This window comes from Physcomitrium patens, chromosome 25 (assembly GCF_059467195.1).
Source record: "Physcomitrium patens ecotype Gransden chromosome 25, ASM5946719v1, whole genome shotgun sequence".
NCBI classification, from domain to species: Eukaryota; Viridiplantae; Streptophyta; class Bryopsida; order Funariales; family Funariaceae; genus Physcomitrium; species Physcomitrium patens.
Window position 1 is genome coordinate 7,027,392 of NC_143434.1, and position 21,051 is coordinate 7,048,442.

Genomic DNA, 21,051 nt, shown 5'->3' on the forward strand with positions numbered 1-21,051 from the left:
AAAAAAAAAATTACACGGATACCAAAATATAAGAGAAGTCAACAGGCGGTACAAAAACAAAATTTCTTTGGTTTTACCATCAACATAATGTTCCCTTCAAAGACTATGCGAGTCACCCGAAGGTGATCACATTCACATATCTAAGAGTACATAAAGGGAGCATCCTCAACTTTGACGATATTTCCAGCTAAAGAATTTGCAAACTTCTTCAATAGATGCGTTATTGACCTGAAGCACTAATATCACGCAGTCGCAATGTCACTGCTCTCTTATGCGCGTCAAGACCCTCTACTTCAGCCATTTTGGCGACGTAAGGCCCCAGCTTTTGCAAGCCGTCTGCGGTCAAGGACTGCACGGTCATGTACTTGACGAAGGAATCGAGGGACACGCCCCCGTACATCCGAGAGTAACCATATGTTGGCAGCACATGGTTGGTTCCACTGGCGTAGTCACCCACGCTCTCTGGTGTCCACCTTCCCATAAATATAGAACCTGTTCCGTAAGAGTGTAAGGATGAGAATTAACTGAGCCAACACTTCGAATGATTTTCAAATAGGGCGTACGATGCTTCGTATAAGAAGCATACCACTACCATAGAAATTTCTGCACCAGGCTTTCATGGTAAGTCTCAAAATTCAAAAAACTGCAAATACATCGAAATTCGTCTGCTTTACCTGCATTATCGAGAGAGTCTAACCACTGCTCCGCATCCTCCACGTTGACGATCAGGTGCTCAGGAGCATACATGTTTGAAAAATCACATGCCTGCAGGAAGATCAGAATTTTTGTCTGTAACTGAAACAGTGTCATACGCAAAACAAGCTGGCATTTTGAATATAATACATGCTTTCCTGTAAACCAGAAAAGACGTAAGACCAAATCTTGCTATTATTTTATCATCCAAAAGTGGAAGCGCAATACCTCTGGCATGTCCTTCGCAACAACAATGTAGCTGTGAGAAAGAGCTGATGTAGCGATTGTGTCCCTAGGTAGCTCTCTGCATTGTCTCTCCACCTCCTGCTGTATAGCAGCAATGTCTACTTCATCACCTACTGCTACAAGGACCACCTGACTATCTGGCCCGTGTTCTGCCTGCAAAATATAATAGTGAATAATGTTGCACCACATCATACCAGGATAGCGAGAATAAAAATAATATTAACAAATTCAAAAGAATCGAAAATGTTGATAAACATACTAAACAAACGAACGGAGTTTGAACATAAAAAAAAAGAGCTACGATTCAAGGAGAATACCATCACTAAAAAGGTCATAACCTGAAAACACCAAATCGGGTTTCAAACTGGTGTTCTGTCGTGAACACCTTCGCATGCCACAGGAACTAGAGGTCAAAAAGTTGTTACCTGAGAAAGCAGATCTGCAGCCACGTGAACGGGGGAAGCAAGCTTGTCGGCAATTACTAGAACCTCTGATGGACCGGCAGGCATATCGATGGACACCATTGCTTCACTATTCTGTGAAATATAGAAGCATTGGCAAGTATAAGTCGATACCCTCTCATACATTAACATACTAGTACAAACAGGTTTACCTCAACAACTATAAGATCTGCACTGAAGAAATGAGCAGATGCGATAAATTTCACATTCGATAGGCAGAGGGAACAACACGAAATGGAAAAGAGCTAATGAGTGTGTGAGACATGCCTGAAGCAACATTTTTGCAGCCGTAACATACTGATTTCCAGGTCCAAAAACTTTATCCACCTGCTCAAGCATTTTGATATTTCGTCAAAACTAAGCGGATAACGATTGAAAACCTTAACAGACACGGCTTGATTTTCCAAATTATCCTACACATTAAAAAGATAAAAAAACAAAAGATGCCAAAATAAAAGATCATTTATGAACAATAACAGAAGGGTCTAAGCGAAACCAAATTTGAACTAATTGAGAGATATAACTTTCACTTTGATACTAGAGATCCATAAGACTCATCCCATCTTGCATAAGGAAAATCCGAGCATACGGGCTAATATCAAAATACCTTTGGACATGTTTCAGTACCCCAAGCCATTGCTGAAACAGCCTGCATGGTAACCTCTGAGATGTCAGATACGACTCTACTAAGACTAATTTTGCAAGGCATCAAATTAAGTGCTTCATGCGCATGCATTCACTAATGGGAGCAAAATTATTGATGCTTGAAAATTGAGAATTCACAGAAAAGTTAACCATTTCGAATTCCACACAAATACACATAAATGAGCTGTTGTTATCAAGCAGGACAAACAGATAGAAGAACGACTTATGCTGAATCGAGAGTTGGAGTATTACATGCAGATAGTTTGATAGTCAAAAGGTAACACGTTAAAGTACAAATTACAAACCTGAGCTCCACCAGCTTTCAAAATGTGGGTCACACCCGACTTCTTTGCACAGTACAATACTTCCTGATAGCAGATGCTCCTGTTAGATCACTTTTAAAATTTTATCCTGCAAACTAGAAAAGCCTACAGAAAAAAAAGCATGTCCCAGCACAGCCTCCATCTGGTTATGGCGCAAAGCGTGCACTTGTCAAGCCTCCAGGGATATAAAGCTTACAGGGCAGATAGAGCCATCTTTCCTTGGTGGTGTTGCAACAACCACTGTCTTGCACCCGGCAATCTGTGCAGGCTGAACACCAACAAAAAAATGTTAGATGCGCACACTCTCTGAGCTAATACAGAAACTAATTGAAAACAATGTTTTCATTAGTTTTTGAGGTGTAAGTGAAAACACATGATTACATACTTCTCAAAAGACGAAAGATGATCAAAAGCAACACTCGCAGGACCATTCATCCAAAACTTCCTCTCCTCTGAGTCCACAGAAAAATCGAGCTAATCTCCAAAGTAATCAAGGTCCTCATATGTTTCGTGAATCGTTGAGTGCAACAACGGATTTGAAATCTCGGCTGACAAAACTTACAACAGCCAGCATAAGAGTAGTCGATGGAAGGACTGCAGTGCCTCCTGGAACATAAAGACCGACATTGTTGATGGCTCTAGGCACTCTTTTGCAGCTCACGCCCTATCAACAGAAGGCAAGAGAAATTCTTTAGTGCCATATTCCACAAACGGAATGCATGCGTCTACAACTCGTCCTAAAGAAAACGAACTCAATTTTTCTATATGATCAGAAAATCGGAACGTAGGAACACCAGCAAACGTTCATTGTTCACTAACCGCAAGCACAAGATAAGTAGAAGGCTTTTGATAGCACCCACCGGCATAGTTTCCACTTGAAGTTGTTGGTTCTTCTGCTGCGCAGCATGGAAACACTTGATGTTCTCATAAGCTACGTCGAAAGCTGCTTTTACTTCAGGATCAAGCTGCGTGCATTACGCACCTTCGAGTCAGAAGAACATAGGTATAAACTAAAGCCTCAAAAAAAAAGAGGGGCATCCCAAATTATGCAATTTTTATGTGATTGTTAGTTCCAATATCCTAAAAGACATGAATCAGAGGAATTAACTGAAGAAGTGCTTAAAACCTTAGCTTACCACCGGGTCAGGCAAGTCCTCAATTTTATCGATTACACTTTTAAGATCTACTCGGTCAAACTTGCTTGTATACCTGCAATCATAATCCCCAAACCTTATCACAGGAATCCATCTGTTTTCAACAAATCTTCTTAGAACTAAACACCAGCGATTTGTTTCCCCATGTTTCAATAGCAACATTACTACTACCAGGATCAGGGACCTCTAAGCTTCTAAGGCAGTCTCTGTGCATTTCCAAAACTTGATAATGCCCTAAGAAGTAACAACTTACTCCTTAACAGCCGCGTCTCCACGACTCCGGATATTCTCTACAATAGGGCCAACCTGAGGACATACAGCAAAAAGGAAATCTCATTTACTTGGATCTCAGTAACTACTTGTGGGGATAATGCAGTAATTAGCAAGTGAGATGAGTAACATAGGATTTATGCTAGAGGTTTAGGTGCGCCACTGAAGAGACACAGCCAAGTTCGATACAAACAATAATATCAATCAAAATCTGAAGTGGGCTACCCACTGTTTCAAAGATTGAAGTGAAGTCAATGCGAGGACGGGCTCGAAGACCTCGAACTTCGTCGGCACTAAGTTCAGAGAGTTTATGCACTTTGATTCCTGAGGCCTTAGTCGCCTCTTCTGTAGCTGCAACCTGCGCCATAACAATGCTTGATGTTTTGGCTTCTGCACATGAAATAGACACTCGAGTGAGTGTCGAGACTAAAGACCAATCTCACAACAATTAGGATTGGTACGCGAAACAGATTGTACTATATTTATGAACGTAGAAGTTATTCTGCAATTTCGCCAATTCACTGATATTAACTCCTGTGAGGTCTGTCAGGGCTCAGAACGTTCTAGAGCACCCTTAGAGTGATTGAATCTCATTTCCACCGAATAACGGTTCATTCGTAGCAAAATTCTGTAATCCCTGTCTTGTGTGTAATCTTCCTCCTTGAAAGTTGCACTTTCTATGCAAAGACTAGACACTGCCACTCTTCTCGAATGTGAATCTCTCAGCAACTACCTAAAGCGCCTTGCTAGTCCTAGTCATACCCTGCAAGTGACAAATGACTACGGACGCGAAATTCAACTCGATTTTCAAGAAAATTGGCACATGCAAGCCCAATCCATTAACCTCATTACATTACAACCTAAAAATGGATTTCGAAGCCACGAGATCCGGCCACTAATCAGCGAAGACGGTAGAGATTCCACTCTACAGAAGCCAAAAAAAAACACCTTAAAGTGTCAAGGCCCTGAAATCCAGAAGACTAGAAATCTTACCACGAGAATCTACGACCGCAACTCTTTTCACGTCAGCCGCGAACGAGCTCAACCCCAGGAACCCCGATGCTTTAAACCCTTCGGCAGAGACTTTCCCAACCACAGAGCGCTCACATTTCTTCGTGCCAAATGTAATCGCAACGGTAGGCGAAGCGAGGACGGATGACGCTCTGATCACCATAGTCGCAAACACAGAGCGAATCGTGTTCCCTGCCCCTCCCTGCGTACCACCAGCTCGCAAACCCGACTATTCCTCGTAAGAATGGCACCCCGAGAGATTGTAACGAGGAGGAAGACAGAAATTGGAAGGACCACAATGCAATTACGAGCATTGCGGGGCAAGTGTGTGGGTATTGAGAAAAGAAGGTGGAGCCTCCACCACAGGACACAGGGTTTTGGACCCACCCTCTCCAAGACCCCCTCTCCCTTCCCTTCTGCCACTCTTCGAGATACTCTCTAAGACCCGCCCTCCCCTCCCTCGTCACTACGTGGAAACCTCCTTATGCAATCGACTGGCTCCGCCATCGTGGGCCTTCGGATCGCAGCTGCCGCTGAGATGCAATGTCCACCGCCGATCAGATTTCTGGGAACGGAGATAAGGAACGTACGGGAACCACGGCGTGGGAACCAGTTTGGAGGGCGGGAGGTTGGGAACTCAGAAGCAATTCCTCATTGGCCCCCACACTGATCCACATTGACATACATGGATGCTGAAATTTGTTCACGGGCTGCCTCTCAATTCCACTTTTCAACCATCACTCTTGCTTTGTTGAGAGCATTAAATGTAGCCAGCACTCTCTACAATATTTATTGTAGTTTACAATAAATATCACAGCCATAGTATTTGGAATGTAGTAGAGAGGAACTGTTTATTTTCTCCCCTTCTCCTCTTATATACGTGACACAACTAGATCAATAGACTTGTGTGTGAAGCTTTTTCTCCTTAGAAACTCTCTTGTTTGTGTATGTATTACTTACTACTACTCTTAAATCTTTCTAAACATTCTCAACACGTTATTAGCATGACTCTCTTCTATGCACTATCACAATTTTTTTTGCTCTAGTCTTGACTCTTCAAACCGGTTGCTACTCCTGCTCCTTGTCTGACTCATGATCTTGCTACACTTCTTGCTGGTTCCTTGCACACTAGATGCTTGCTTAGAGCACTTGCTATACTTTGTGCCATGCTTACTAGGAAGACTTGCTATAGCCCAGCCTCCATGCTACGCTCCACACTTGCTTTCAAACAACCATCGCTGCTTACTGTCAATCCTGCCACTAATACCCCTTGCCGCCGTTGCTGACCACTAACTGCTGCCAAATAGCCACCAACCCCGTCGCTCACAGCTGCTACCGCTGACTGCCAATTGTTGTCAACCCTCCCGTTGCCGCCTTGTCATCGCCATCTTGTAGCTACTTTGCTACTACAATCTACAACCTTGTTAAAATAAACAAATAAATAAATAAAAATAATTAATTAATATTTTTGATTTCAAGTTCAAATTTATCATTTTATTTGACTTTATATTTTAAAGTACATTTTATTCAACTTTTTTACTTGATATTGTATTTTCTTTACAGATTTATTTATAATGAGTGCTTCAACATCTTCAATTGCTTCTATTATGGTTCCAATTATTACCAATATATCCTAACATTTTCAAGCTCTTTTATTTCTACTATTGACTGTGAATAGAAAAAATTATTTATTATGGGCAAAAATGACAAAAGCAAATTTATTTGCAGAACAACTCTTGGATGCCATTATATTTGAAGAATCTTCTTCAATAAGTATTTCCATTCCTCTTGCTATCCATTGAAAAGCACTTCTTTTCCTTCGTCATCATCTTGTATCTACATTACAACATCAATATTTGGAAATGAAAGATCCTATAGAACTTTGGAAGAATCTTAAATCTAGGTTTGATCATCAAAAGACCATTTTCCTTCCATATGCACGTCATAATTGGACACATTTATGTGTTTTGGATTTTTCAAATTTAAATACTTTCAATAATAAAATATATAGTATTATCTCATAATTACAATTATGTGGACAAAGCATCTTTAAAGAAGAAATGATTGAAAAAACTCTCTCTACATTTCTTCCTGTATCTACTATGCTTGCACAACAATACATGAACAAGAAATTTCAGAGTCATTTTGATCTCATGTCCTATCTACTTCTTGTGGAGAAGCAAAATGAGCTACTCTTAGGCAATGCGGAAGCTTGTCTTATTGGAACCATAGTTTTAGAATCTCATGCACTTAAGATTTCAAAGTCTAAGTAGAAATTATATAAACATGGAAAACGTGCTCATAAACATCAGAGTAGTCATAGTCATGACCATTTCTACCTATATGAAAAGAATAAACGTTCTACTATTAATTATAGTAGAAAAAAAAATCAGAGATGTATTCTTGCCATAAGTGTAGAATGATTGGATATTTAGCACATGCATGCCATATTTTAGAATATTTTATTAAAATGTTCCAAAAAAATAAGAAACTACGAGTTGAAGCTTGTGAAGTTCATACCAAGGATGCCTCAATGGATTCAATTGGTGTTGATAACTTAGAAGCTTATATGAATGACAAAACCTCTAATGATGAATCAAATGATGCATTTATTGATTCTGTAACAACACATATTATCCTAGGGGATAGATGATTTTTGATTGAAAAATCTTCAACTTGGCAAACTAAAAATATAATGACTATGGCTGGAGCAAATGCATTTTGTTTCCAAGAGGGCACAACGATGGTAAAATTACCTTGGAATTCCATCATAAAATGTAAACATGCGATGTTTGCACCTTCAGCACCTTGGAGTCTGATCAGCTACCGAGATGTGCGTATCAATGGTTATCACCTCTCGACTACCATTTTAAATAGAAAAGAGGTTTTAGTTCTTGCGAAGAACCATACAGTTGTTGAAAAAGCTTTTGCTACAGAAAATGGTTTATACTAAATTACGATTCAGCCTCCTATTATATTTAATTTTTCATCATCTATCATACAGAGTCGTACTTCTCTTTGGCATAGACAATTGGGACATCCAAGATCTACATTATTTAGAAAGATTATTCCATGTATAACTAGGCACAATTTAAAACTTGCGGATGTAGATTCTATAGAATTATGTCGTGTATGCATAGTAGGTAAGATGATTACTCAGCTTTTAATTTGGAAACTCCCACAAGAATTACCACTAATGCTTAAAAGATTGCGTGGTGATATTTGTGGTCCTATTAACCCAATATTAGGACCATTTCATTATTTTTTGATCCTTGTTGATGCATCAAGTAAACAATCACATGTTTTATTAATATAAACTCAAAACATGGTGTTTGTCAATCTTATATCTATGATTATTCATTTTTGGGGATATTTTCCTGATTATCCTATAAAAAATTGCATATGGATAATGCAAAAGAATTTGCATCAAAGTCTTTTGAAGACTATTGTACTGCAACATGAATTGAGTTGATATATTGCGTTCCATATGAACATGCTCAAAATGGACTTGTAGAGTTATTTATAAAGCATATACAACTCATTACCCAGCCACTTCTCCTTCATGCAAATTTACCTACATCTATGTGGGATCATGCACTTTTACATGTTGCAATATTAATACGCTTCCATCCTTCTTTTCTTGAATTTATTTCACCACATGAGCTTATTTTGGGTCGTATTTTAAATATATCTCACTTACAAGTATTTGGTTGCTGTACTTGGATTCCAGTACCAGTACCTCAATGGCATACCATTGGAGCTTATTGACAAGTAGACATATATGTTGGTTTTGATTCACCAAGTATTATTCGAATTATTGATCTATCCACTGGCACATTATTACGTGCTTATTTGTAAAATTGTCGTTTTGAAGAGAATGTATTTCCATCTCTTCAAGGGGGAGTATCCAATCAACAAAGAAATAAAATAATTGTATTTGAAGTACAAAAAATATTTACAATGAATTCCAATCCTAGGACATCTTTGGGTGAAACTGAAGTTGCTAAGATTTTGTATCTAAAACGGATTGCAGATGAAACACCTGATGGCTTCAATGATGCACTTAGAATTACAAGAGTTCCTATTAATGAGGCTCAAAATGCACTTCCTTAGATTGCAGTGCCATTGACTACAATACCTCAAGTTATAATAACAACAACTAAAAGAACTCGTGGACCAAATAAGCAACCACATAAAAAAAAAATTATAATATTATCTAATCCTAGTATTATTTCTCAAGAAATTGCCACTCATCCTATAGGACCACCAATTTATGATGATATATCCATGCATAATGTACCTTCAATTCATGTGAAAAATAATTTTGGAATTGGAAGGAATAAGAACAAGTTGAGTAAAAAACTATCTATTTTGTATTGTGCTACAGATGATATTTGGGACAGACCATCTATTATGGTAGATGAATCATTTGCATATATGATTATAGAAGCCCTTTCTTGTGAGGAAGATGATCTTAAACCTCAAACCATCAAAGAAGCGATGTGTTGCTCTAATTGGTCAAAATAGAAAACTTCTATTGAGAAAGAATATGCCTCTTTGTGTAAGAAGAAAGTCTTTGGTCCAATTGTAGACACTCTTACATCTTGCCCTGTAGAATATAAGATGATATTAAAATATAAGTGAGATACTCAAGGTCAAATAATTTACTATAAAGCTCGTCTTGTTGCTCAAGGATTTATTCAATAATTTGGTATTGATTATGAATCCACATATTTTCTAGTCATGGATTCAATTACATTTTGATATATTATTAAAATGACAGTTCATGCCTCCCTTGAGATGCATCTGATGGATGTGGTAACTGTATATCTATATGGTTCTCTTGATGCAAATATTTATATGAAAGTTCAATCTGACTTAGAAACAGGAACTCCAAATAGACTTGCTTGAGGATAATATCGTAGTATTAAATTATATAAGGCCTTGAATGGTTTAAAATAATCCGGATGCATGTGGTATCAACATCTTTGAGATTATTTAATTATACATAAATTTGTAAGTGATCCACTAATCTCTTGTTTGTTTATCAAACAAGATAAAACTGGTTTTGTGATCATCGCTGTATATATTGATGATCTTAACTTAGTGGGCACTAAATCTGCATGTGTTGCAGCTATTAATCTACTTATACATGAATTTGAGATGAAAATGGTAGGAAAAATAACTTTCTGCTGTCACGGACACAAAATACAGACTTGAAATCTAACAAGAAGTTCAAGAAGAAGTGGCAGAACTAGATTAAACAGATGAGTACAAGAACAACACCAGAAAGATGAGCTAGAACTCCAAGAGATGTGTTGTGGAGACTGAAGAACTCTTCAGCCTCGATCCTTGTATATACTCCTACTTAGGAAGCTTCTCGAGCTACTTCTATTAACTAGGAAGCTTCTAGAAGGTTCCAGAGGCTTCCTTTCTAGAAGGTTCTAGAAACTTCTCGAGCTACTTCTATTAACTAGGAAGCTTCTAGAAAGTTCCAGGGCATTCTTTTCTAGAAGCTTCTAGAAACTTCTCTTCTAGAAGGTTCCAAAGACTTCCTTTCTAGAAGCTTCTAGAAACTTCTCTATAAAAGGTTCCAGAGGCTTCTCTTCTAGAAGGTTCCAGAGGCTTGTTTTCTAAAAGGTTCTAGAAACTTCTCCCTAGAAAGTTCTAAGGAATATGTCCCTAACATCATCCCCTCCTTTAGCTTCGAGGTCTCTGAGAAGCAACGTTGTTGATCAGTACCAACGCAAGAAAATGAAGATCTGTCGCATAACTTCTGCTATGAACTCCAACTATTGTTCACGAGGCAAGTAGTTCATCGACCCTTGAAGCCAATGGTAGTGGCCGACGCCTTCGACTTCTGACCAAGTATGAACTTCCGTGTCCTCATTGTGAAATTGTCCTGCAAACACACCTTCTGGTTGACCATCGTAAGCAGGCTCGATCTCAAATACGATCACCAGTGATCGGTTACTCAGTATCCTCCGTCGTCGTCGTGGTACATGTAGTTCTTCATCTCGGGGTCGCCTTCGTGAGCTACTCGGTTGCGATACTCTGACTAGCATAGTATCTATCTCTTGGCTATCTATATCAAAAGACCAAACTACAATCTATCTTGGAGAAAATAACTATATCAACTATGAATTTTGTTGGTTCTCTCCCCTTTTCTTATATTATTGGGAGAACAAGCTTCAGAAAGAAGCTATCATCGAATTGATTTAGGTTTATCGGGATGTCGTTGATGAAACTCCTGTACCTTTTGTGGCGCATTCGCAAGATTTTCAGCTGGCTCCCACGTTCGCTCATTAATGTCATAGCCGCACCAATGAACAAGATATTCTAACTTTCTCTACCTTCGCCGTGAATCCAATACCTTTTCAACCTCGTATTCTTCGTGGTTCTCGATTTCAATACTAGGTGGCGGACATTGCACTCTTCCAAGAAAAGTTGACTCTCGATAAGGTTCCAACAGAGAAACATGAAAGACTAGATGTACCTTCATAGAAGCCGATAACTCCAGCCGGTATGCCACTGGATTAATTTTCTTCTAGATGATAAATGGTCCCAATCTTCGATAGTCCAACTTATCACATGGTCGCTTGGTCTTGATATTTCGTCGAAGAAGCCAGGCTTTGTCTCCAACTTTGAAAGTAGGTGCAAGATTCCGAAATCTATCTGCAGACGTCTTATAGGATTCTTGAGTGGATTGTAATTGAAGCTTCAACATAGTTTGAAGCTCTGATAGTTGCTTCGCAAATCCTTCAGCTGTTGGATTGTTATTTGTTGACGTACTCAATAAATCAAGCTTCGGATGATATCCATAGTTGGAAAAGAATGGTGTTTGTTGAGTCGACGCATGGAGGGTGTTGTTATATGCAAACTCGGCTAGCGGTAGATATGTAGTCCAATCGTCTTGCTGATAGTTGATGCTGCATCGTAAGTACTGCTCCAAGACTTGATTCACCCATTCCGTTTGGCCATCAGTTTGAGAATGAAAAGCTGAAGAAAGCTTGATATCCACCTTCAATATCCCAAAGAGAGATCTCCAAAACTTTGACACGAACTGGGTACCTGGATCTGATATGATATCATCTGGTAGTCCATAATATCGATACACATTATCGAGAAAGAGTCTTGCTGTGACTTCACTGGATGGAGCTTCTTATCTTCACTCATTTGTGAAAGCACAGCTCCCAAAGCAAAATCTGAAGCATCAGTTTCTAAATAGAAGGCCTTTGTAAAGTCTGGATGTACCAAAATTGGAGCTGTAATAAATGCTGTCTTCAAATCTTGAAACGCCTTCTCCGCCAAAGGTCCCCATTCCAACTTATCTTTGCATGTTAATCGAGTGAGAGGAGCAGCAACTTGAGAATAATTCTTGATGAAGATCCGATAGAAGTTAGCAAAACTAAGAAAGCATTGTACGTCTCTAACCGTCTTCGGAAACTCCCAAGACATGATTGCTTCTACTTTCTTGGGGTCCATCTTCAAACCTTCTGTAGTCGCAATGAACTCCAAAAATTCCATCTCTGTCTGGTGAAATAAACATTTTTCTAATTTGGCATATAGTCCTCGCTTGCGTAGTTTCTCCAAGACCAAACGAACATGCTCCTCATGCTCTTCCTCGTTTTTAGAGAATATTAGAATATCGTCCAAGTAGATGACAACAAAATCATCGAGGTGTTCTCAAAAGATGTCATTCATCATATGTTGGAAAAGCGCTGGAGCATTGGTAAGACCAAAAGGCATGACATTATATTCGAAATGACCATACCTTGTACGGAATGCTGTCTTCCACTCATCTCCTTCCTTGATTCGTACGAGATTATAAGCTCCCCTTAGATCAATTTTTATAAAGATCTTCGCACGTCCAAGTTGTTCTAAGAGACTAGAAATCAAGGATAATGGGTAACGATTTTTCTTTGTTACCTTGTTGAGGCCTCGATAGTCCACACGCATCCGTAATGATCCATCTTTCTTCTTCACAAATAAGATGGGTGCTCCAGTTGATGATTTTGAATGACAAATGAAGTTCTTGGCTAGATTCTCGTCGATGTACTTTCGTAACTCTGCCAACTCCATTTGCGATAGATTGTAGATTGGGCCAAAAGGTGGTTGTGCTCCTTCTTGCAAGTCTATGGCACAATCATATGGTCGGTGTTCCGGTAGTATGTCGGCGTTCTTCTTTTGAAACACGTCTTCAAAATCTTTACATTGCTCCGGCATACTTGCTGTTGAGATCTTCTCCTCGGTAGTTGGAGCCGCATAAATGACAAATGGAGTGCCTTCCTTAGATGATCTTATAAATGCTCTTGCTCCAATGAATAAAGATTTCTTTTTTCGAGGTTTTTTACTAGGTTTTTTCTTGGGTGGTTTTGTGGGAAAAGTCATCTTCCGCAACCTCCAATCTATCAATGGATTATGTTTTTCCAACCAAGAAAGACCAAAAATAATAGGATTTGATGGGGTTCTAATAATATTAAAAATAATATGACTACTATGGTCTTTAAACGTTACTTCTATAGGTTTTGATTCATAGGTGATGCTACCAGACAATAAAGGTCGCCCATCTATTACCTCAACATGAACAAGTTTTGATTTTTGTACTAAAGGGATCTTATGACGCTTTGCAAATTCTTCGTCTAAAAAACAAGCAGATGCTCCTGAGTCCAGTAGTGCTAAGGTTCTCAGTTTTTGAGGGCCGATAAACAGAGGGATTGTAAAACAAAGTGCAGGTTGGGCAGAAAGAAAGGAACCTGATTGTTGTTGGGATATTTCATTGTCCAGCCGCACAGTTCCTACTGTGGCTGGGCATCCTCGTTTTCCTGAACAAATACTCCCCTAGTCTTGACTATGCCTCGATTTTACTTTTTGGGGCAGTTTCCAACTTTGTGGCCTTCTCCACCGCAATACAAGCGTAAATTTTCCTCCATACGTCACTTTTTTTCTTCTATAGTAAGAGATTTGATACGTACCGCATCAATTTGTATGTCTTCCACCTCTGAATGCGAATTCACACTGCTTGCCGACATAGTTGGAGCATGGCGAATTGTATGTTGTCTTGAGCGTTGGTCTTGGCGACGTTGGAATAGACGATTATCGCACTTCACAGCTTGGCTAATGGCTTCATTGAGCGTTCGTGGATCAGGAAGAGTTAACAGCAAATCCTTCACATCATCTCTTAAACCCCAATAGAATTGACTCATCAACGCTTCTTCATTCCAATTGATGTCACATACTAATTGCCTGAAATCCGAAGCATAGACTGATGTAGAACGCATCCCTTGTCGTAGCGACCGGATCTTTGTTGTAGCCCATCGAACCTTATCGTGTTCACCAAATGCTTCCGCAAATGCTTCCAAAAAGGTTTCGAAGTTGTTTAATATGGATGATCGTTTCTCAAACAAAAGAGCAAACCATGATAGAGCTTGTCCCGTAAGTAAGGTTCCAACAAGCCCAACACGTGACTCCTCCGTTGGATATCGTTCGGGCTGTAAAGCTGTTATCAACCTGATTTGATTGACGAATCCTCGAAACTTGGAACGTGTTCCATCAAACTTATCTGGAAGGCTAACTCGAGGCTCCTTATGTTGTAGAACTAGTGGTTCTTGTCGAACCTGAGGTAAAGTTGTTTCTCCAAGTGCCGAAATTTGAAGCTGGTGTAGTTTAGATTGTGCTATCCCAGATACTCCATCATTATGAAGCCTTGCCACCACTCCTTCAATCTCTGCAGTTCTTTGTGATAACATAGCGAGGGCATTCATAATAGCATCTAACTTAGACTCCGAACTTTCTGTCATACTAATGTTTTGACCTCCGGCCATTCTAAAAGAAGGACAAAAATGACCCTATAAGAGGCAATATTGGTTTATAGGAGGGTAATCCACAACCTATAAAACGCCTTAAGAATTTCAAGAAGAGGGGTAATCCACTCTCTCCAAGAAGAATAAGACTCCAATATTGTAACAGAAGAAGTATCAGTTTAGAGGAGGGTAATCCGCAACCCCTAAAAAATGCTAGTATACCTTCAAGTAGAGGGGTAATCCACACTCTACTAAGAAAGAACTAGCTCTGATATCTCAAGTTAGTGTAGTCTCGACAAACTGTCACGGACACAAAATACAAACTTGAAATCTAACAAGAAGTTCAAGAAGAAGTGGCAGAACTAGATTAAACAGATGAGTACAAGAACAACACCAGAAAGATGAGCTAGAACTCCAAGAGATGTGTTGTCGAGACTGAAGAACTCTTCAGCCTCGATCCCTGTATATACTCCTACTTAGGAAGCTTCTCGAGCTACTTCTATTAACTAGGAAGCTTCTAGAAGGTTCCAGAGGCTTCCTTTCTAGAAGGTTCTAGAAACTTCTCGAGCTACTTCTATTAACTAGGAAGCTTCTAGAAAGTTCCAGGGGATTCCTTTCTAGAAGCTTCTAGAAACTTCTCTTCTAGAAGGTTCCAAAGACTTCCTTTCTAGAAGCTTCTAGAAACTTCTCTCTAAAAGGTTCCAGAGGCTTCTCTTCTAGAAGGTTCCAGAGGCTTGTTTTCTAAAAGGTTCTAGAAACTTCTCCCTAGAAAGTTCTAAGGAATATGTCCCTAACATCTGCATTGATCTTTAGATTATGCATCTCACACATGGTAGCATTTTTTTCTACCAACTAACGTATATTAGAAAAATCTTGTAGAGATTGAATATGATTGATGCTTATTAATTGTCTACACCAATGGTTGGATGTAGTCGTGATGGACATGATCCATACCATCCATGCGAGGAGGAGGAGGAAATATTAAGAGATCAATATCCATACCTCGCAGCAGTTGAAGTACTTTTATATTTAGCTACATCTATAAGACGAGATATTACATTTACAATTAGTATTCTTATAAGACATTATGCACATCTAATACTACAACATTGAAATGACATCAAATATTTATTACATTATTTAAAAGGTACTGAAGACTTAAGATTATACTACACCCAATCTATAAATGCAAAATTGGTTGGATATTGTGATGCGAGATATAAATATGATATTACAACATCTAAATCTCAAACATGATATGTATTTTTAAGACATGGAGTTGCAATATCATAGAAATCAGTGAAACAAACAATAACTGCAACTTCATCCAACTATACAAAAATTATTGCCTTACATGAAGCATCTCAAGAATGTATTTGGTTGTAATAAATTGATAAATTCATTCAAACAACCTATGGATTTTCATATGATGATTCTCCAACTATCTTGCATGAAGACAATAGTGTTCATATTGCAGAGATAGAAGTTGGTTTCATTAAAGGCGATAAAATAAAACATATTGATCTAATGTCACGGACACAGAATAAAGACTTGATATCTACCAAAAAGTTCAAGAAGAATTGGCAAGAACTAGATTAATCAAATGAATACAAGAACAACACCAGAGAGGTGAGCTAGAGCTCCAAGAGATGTGTTGTCGAGACTGAAGAACTCTTCAGCCTTGATTCCAATATATACTCCTATTTAGGAAGCTTCTCAAGAAACTTCTACCAACTAGAAAGCTTCTAGAAGGATCCAGAGACTTGCTTCTAGAAGGTTCTAGAAACTTATCTCTAGAAGGTTCTAGAAACTTATCTCTAGAAGGTTCTAAGGACTATGTCCCTAACATCTTCTACCAACTAAGAAGCTTCTAGAAGGTTCCAGAGACTTGCTTCTAGAAGGTTCCAGAGACTTGCTTCTAGAAGGTTCCAGAGACTTGCTTCTAGAAGGTTCTAGAAGCTTGTCTCTAGAAGGTTCTAGAAACTTGTCTCTACAAGGTTTTAAGGACTATGTCCCTAACATCACCCCCTCCTTTAGCTTCGAGGTCTTTGAGAAGCAATGTTGTTGTCAATCAGTACCAACGCAAGAAAATGAAGATCTGTCGCATAACGTCTGCTATCAACTCCAACTGTTGTTCACGAGGTAAATGGTTCATCGGCCCTTGAAGCCAACGGTAGTGGCCCACTCCTTCAACTTCTGACCAAGCATGAACTTCCGTGTCTTCATTGTGAAATTGTCCTGCAAATATGCCTTCTGGTTGACCATCGTAAGCAGGCTCGGACTCAAATACAATCACCAGTGATCGGTTACTTGGTATCCTCCGTCGTCGTCGTGGTGCAGGTGGTTCTTCATCTCGGGGTCGCCTTCGTGAACTAGTTGGTTGAGATAATCTGACTGGCATAGTATCTATCTCTTGGCTATCCATATCAGAAGACCAAACTATGGCTACTGAAAAAATTCTATTTTATCTTGGAGAAAATAACTACATCAACTACGAATTTTGGTGGTGCTCTCTCCCTTTCTTATATTCTTGGGTGAGCAAGCTTCAGAAAGAAGCTATTGTCAAACCGGCTTAGGTTTATGAGGATGTTGTTGATAAAACTCCTGTACCTCTTGCGGCGCATTGGTGAGATTTTCAGCTGGCTCCCACGTTCGCTCATTAATGTCGTAGCCACACCAATGAACAAGATACTCCAACTTGCCCCACCTTCGCCGACAATCCAGCACCTTTTCAACCTCGTATTCCTTGTGGTTCTCGATCTCAATACTAGGTGGTGGACATTGCACTCTTCCAGGAAAATATGACTCTCGATAAGGCTCCAACAAAGAAACATGAAAGACTGGATGTACCTTCATAGAAGACGGTAATTCCAGACGGTACGCCACTGGATTGATTTGCTTTTGGATGAAAAATGGTCCCAATCTTTGATAGTCCAACTTATCACATGGTCGCTTGGTCTTGATATTCCGTCAAAGAAGCCATGCTTTATCTCTAATTTTGAAAGTAGGTGCTTGATTCCGAAATCTATCTGCAGACGCCTTGTAGGATTCTTGAGCGGATTGTAATTGAAGCTTCAACGTATTTTGAAGCTCTGATAGTTGTTTCGCAAATCTTTCAGCTCCTGGATTGTTACTTGTTGATGGATTCAATAAATCAAGCTTTGGATGATACCCATAGTTGGAAAAGTATGGTGTGTATTGAGTCAACGCATGGAGGGTGTTGTTATATGCAAACTCGGCTAGTGGTAGATATGTAGTCCAATCGTCTTGCTGATAGTTGATGCTGCATCGTAAGTATTGTTCCAAGACTTGGTTCACCCGTTCCATTTGACCGTCAGTTTGAAGATGAAAAGCCGAAGAAAGCTTGATATCCACCTTCAATATCTCAAAGAGAGATCTCCAAAACTTTGATACAAACTAGGTTCCTCGATCTGATACGATATCATCTGGTAGTCCATAATATCGATACACATTATCGAGAAAGAGCCTTGCTGTGACTTCGCTGGACGATGTCTTCTTACAAGGGACAAAGTGTGCCATTTTTGTAAGCCGATCTACCACGACAAAGATGCTGTCAAATAAGTTTGATGATGGCAGGTCCATGATGAAGTCCATGGAAATTGAAGACCATGGTCGACGTGGAATCGGCAATAGCTGTAGGAGTCCATAAGGGCGATGCCGAGGATTCTTGGATCTTGAACAAATATCGCAGGAGAGGACAAAATCTTTCATATCCTTCCACATTTGGGGCCACCAAAAATCTCGAGAAATAAGCTCCAAGGTCTTGTTGAATCCAAAATGTTCCGCAGCTAGAAAATCGTGGCGAGATTGAAGAACTCGGAGTCGTGCTGGTCCTTTTGGGATATATAACCGCTCTTCAAAGTATAAAAGATCTCCCTCCACCTTGAACTTGTCGTTATTGGCACGCTGCTTAATATCAATGGCTACTGAATCTTCAATGGTTACGGCACGTACCTGATTCAGGAAGTCAGCATCAATTGGCATAATAGTAGCGCAAAGCTGAAATTACTCTAGCTTCAACAATATCGTACATTGTTGATCAAACGCTGCTTCTCCAGCCTTTGGTACAAGATACGATCTCCTCGATAAGGCATCAGATAGTCCTTGCTGCTTTCCAGGTCGATAAGTGATAATAAAATCGAACCTAGATAGCAACATACTCCATCGAGCTTGACGTCGATTTAGAACTTGAGCTAACATGAAATACTCCAAATTCTTGTGATCTGTGTATATGGTCACTGGATGTGCAGCTCCTTCAAGAAAGTGATGCCATTCTTGGAAAGAATCCACTATAGCAAGAAGTTCCTTATCGTGGATCTCATAATTGATTTCAAGAGCAAAGAACTTTCGAGAATAGAATGCAACCGGATGGAGCTTCTTATCTTCTCCCATTTGTGAAAGTACAGCTCCCAAAGAAAAATCCAAAGCATCAGTTTCTAAATAGAAGGCCTTTGTAAAGTTTGGATGTACTAAGATTGGAGATGTAGTAAATGCGGTTTTCAGGTTTTGAAACGCCTTCTCTACTACAGGTCCCCATTCTAGCTTATCCTTGCATGTCAACCGAGTGAGAGGAGCAGCAACTAGAGAATAATTCTTGATGAAGATTCGATAGAAGTTGGCAAAACCAAGAAAGCATTGTATGTCTCTAACCGTCTTCGGAACCTCCCAGGACACGATTACTTCCACCTTCTTGGGATCCATCTTCAAGCCTTCCGTAGTCGCAACGAACCCCAGAAACTCCATCTCTATTTGGTGAAATAAACACTTCTCCAATTTGGCATATAGTCCTGGCTTGTGTAGTTTCTCCAAGACCAAACGAACTTGTTTTTCATGCACTTCCTCTTTTTTGGAGAATATCAAAATATCATCCAAATAGATGACAACAAAATCGTCAAGGTACTCTTGGAAAATGTCATTCATCATATGTTGAAAGACCACTGGAGCATTGGTAAGACCAAAGGACATGACATTATATTCAAAATGGCCATACCTTGTACAGAACGCTGTCTTCGAGTCATCTCCTTCCTTGATTCGTACGAGGTTGTAAGCTCCCCTTAGATCAATTTTTGTAAAGATCCTTGCACGTCCAAGTTGTTCTAAGAGTCGAGAAATCAAGGGTAATGGGTAACTATCCTTTTTTGTTATCTTGTTGAGGCCTCGATAGTCCATGCACATCCGCAACGAGCCATCTTTCTTCTTCACAAATAAGATGGGTGCTCCAGCTGACGATTTTGAATGACGGATGAAGTTCTTGGCTAGATTCTCGTCAATGTACTTCCGCAACTCCGCCAACTCCGTCTGCGATAGATTGTAGATTGGGCCAAAAGGCGGTTGTGCTCCTTCCTGTAAGTCTATGGCGCAATCATATGGTCTGTGTTCCGATAGCATGTCGGCATTTTTCTTTTGAAACACGTCTTTAAAATCCTTATATTGCTCCAGTATACTTGCTGTCGAGATCTTCTCCCCGGTAGTTGGAGCTGCATAAATGACAAACGGTGTGTCTCCCTTAGACAATCTTATAAACGCTCTTGCTCCAATAAATAAGGATTTCTCTATTCGGGGTTTTCTACTAGGCTTGCTCTTGGGTGGTTTTGTGACAAAGGTCATCTTCCTCAACTTCCAATCTATAGATGGATTATGCTTTTCCAACCAGGAAAGACCAAGAATAATAGGATTTGATGGGGTTCTAATAATATTGAAAATAATATGACTACTATGGTCCTTAAACGTCACTTCTATAGGTTCTGATTCATGGGTGACACTACCAGACAATAAAGGTCGTCCATCTATGACCTCAACGTGAACAGGTTGGGATTTTTGTACTAAAGGGATCTTATGACGCTTTGCAAATTCTTCGTCTAAGAAACAAGCAGATACTCCTGAATCTAATAATGCTAAGGTTCTCAGTTTCTGAGGGCCAATAAGCAAAGGGATTGTAAAACAAAGGGCAGGTTGAGCGGAAAGAAAGGAACCTGGTTGTTGTTGCGATATTTCACTGTCCAGCCGCACGGTTCGTATTGTGACTGGGCATCCTCGTTTTCCTGAATAAACGCACCCCTAGTCTTGATAATACGTCGATTTTGCTTCTTAGGGCAGTTTCCAACTTTGTGGCCTTCTTCACCGTAATACAAGCATAGACCTTCCTCCATACGCCGCTTTTTTTCTTCTAGAGTAAGAGATTTGACACGTACCGCATCAATTTACATGTCTTCTACCTCTGAATGTGAATTCACGCTGCTTGCCAACATAGTTGGGGTGTGGCGAACCGTATGTTGTCTTGAACGTTGGTCTTGGCGATGTTGGAATAGGCGGTTATCGCATTTAACAGCTTGGCTAATAGCTTTGTTGAGCGTTTGTAGATCAGGAAGAGTTTACAGCAAATCCTTCACATCGTCCCTTAAACTCCAATAGAATTGACTCATCA

The 21,051-nt window shown here is 39.6% G+C and overlaps 1 protein-coding gene across 1 annotated transcript; it reads right to left on the reverse strand.

Annotated features, from left to right (window-relative positions):
* Positions 1 to 29: 29 nt before the first annotated feature.
* Positions 30 to 5,098, reverse strand: LOC112277420 (histidinol dehydrogenase, chloroplastic). The gene is made up of 14 exons (XM_024509672.3): positions 4,786 to 5,098; positions 4,022 to 4,182; positions 3,776 to 3,828; positions 3,505 to 3,577; positions 3,229 to 3,333; positions 2,931 to 3,032; positions 2,565 to 2,636; positions 2,351 to 2,413; positions 2,008 to 2,049; positions 1,668 to 1,727; positions 1,365 to 1,475; positions 922 to 1,092; positions 675 to 765; positions 30 to 492 (listed from the first exon to the last, which is right to left on the reverse strand). The coding sequence occupies exons 1-14, from the start codon at positions 4,964 to 4,966 to the stop codon at positions 221 to 223; spliced, it is 1,557 nt and encodes a 518-aa protein (XP_024365440.1). The 5' UTR covers positions 4,967 to 5,098; the 3' UTR covers positions 30 to 220.
* Between the last annotated feature and the right edge of the window lie 15,953 nt (positions 5,099 to 21,051).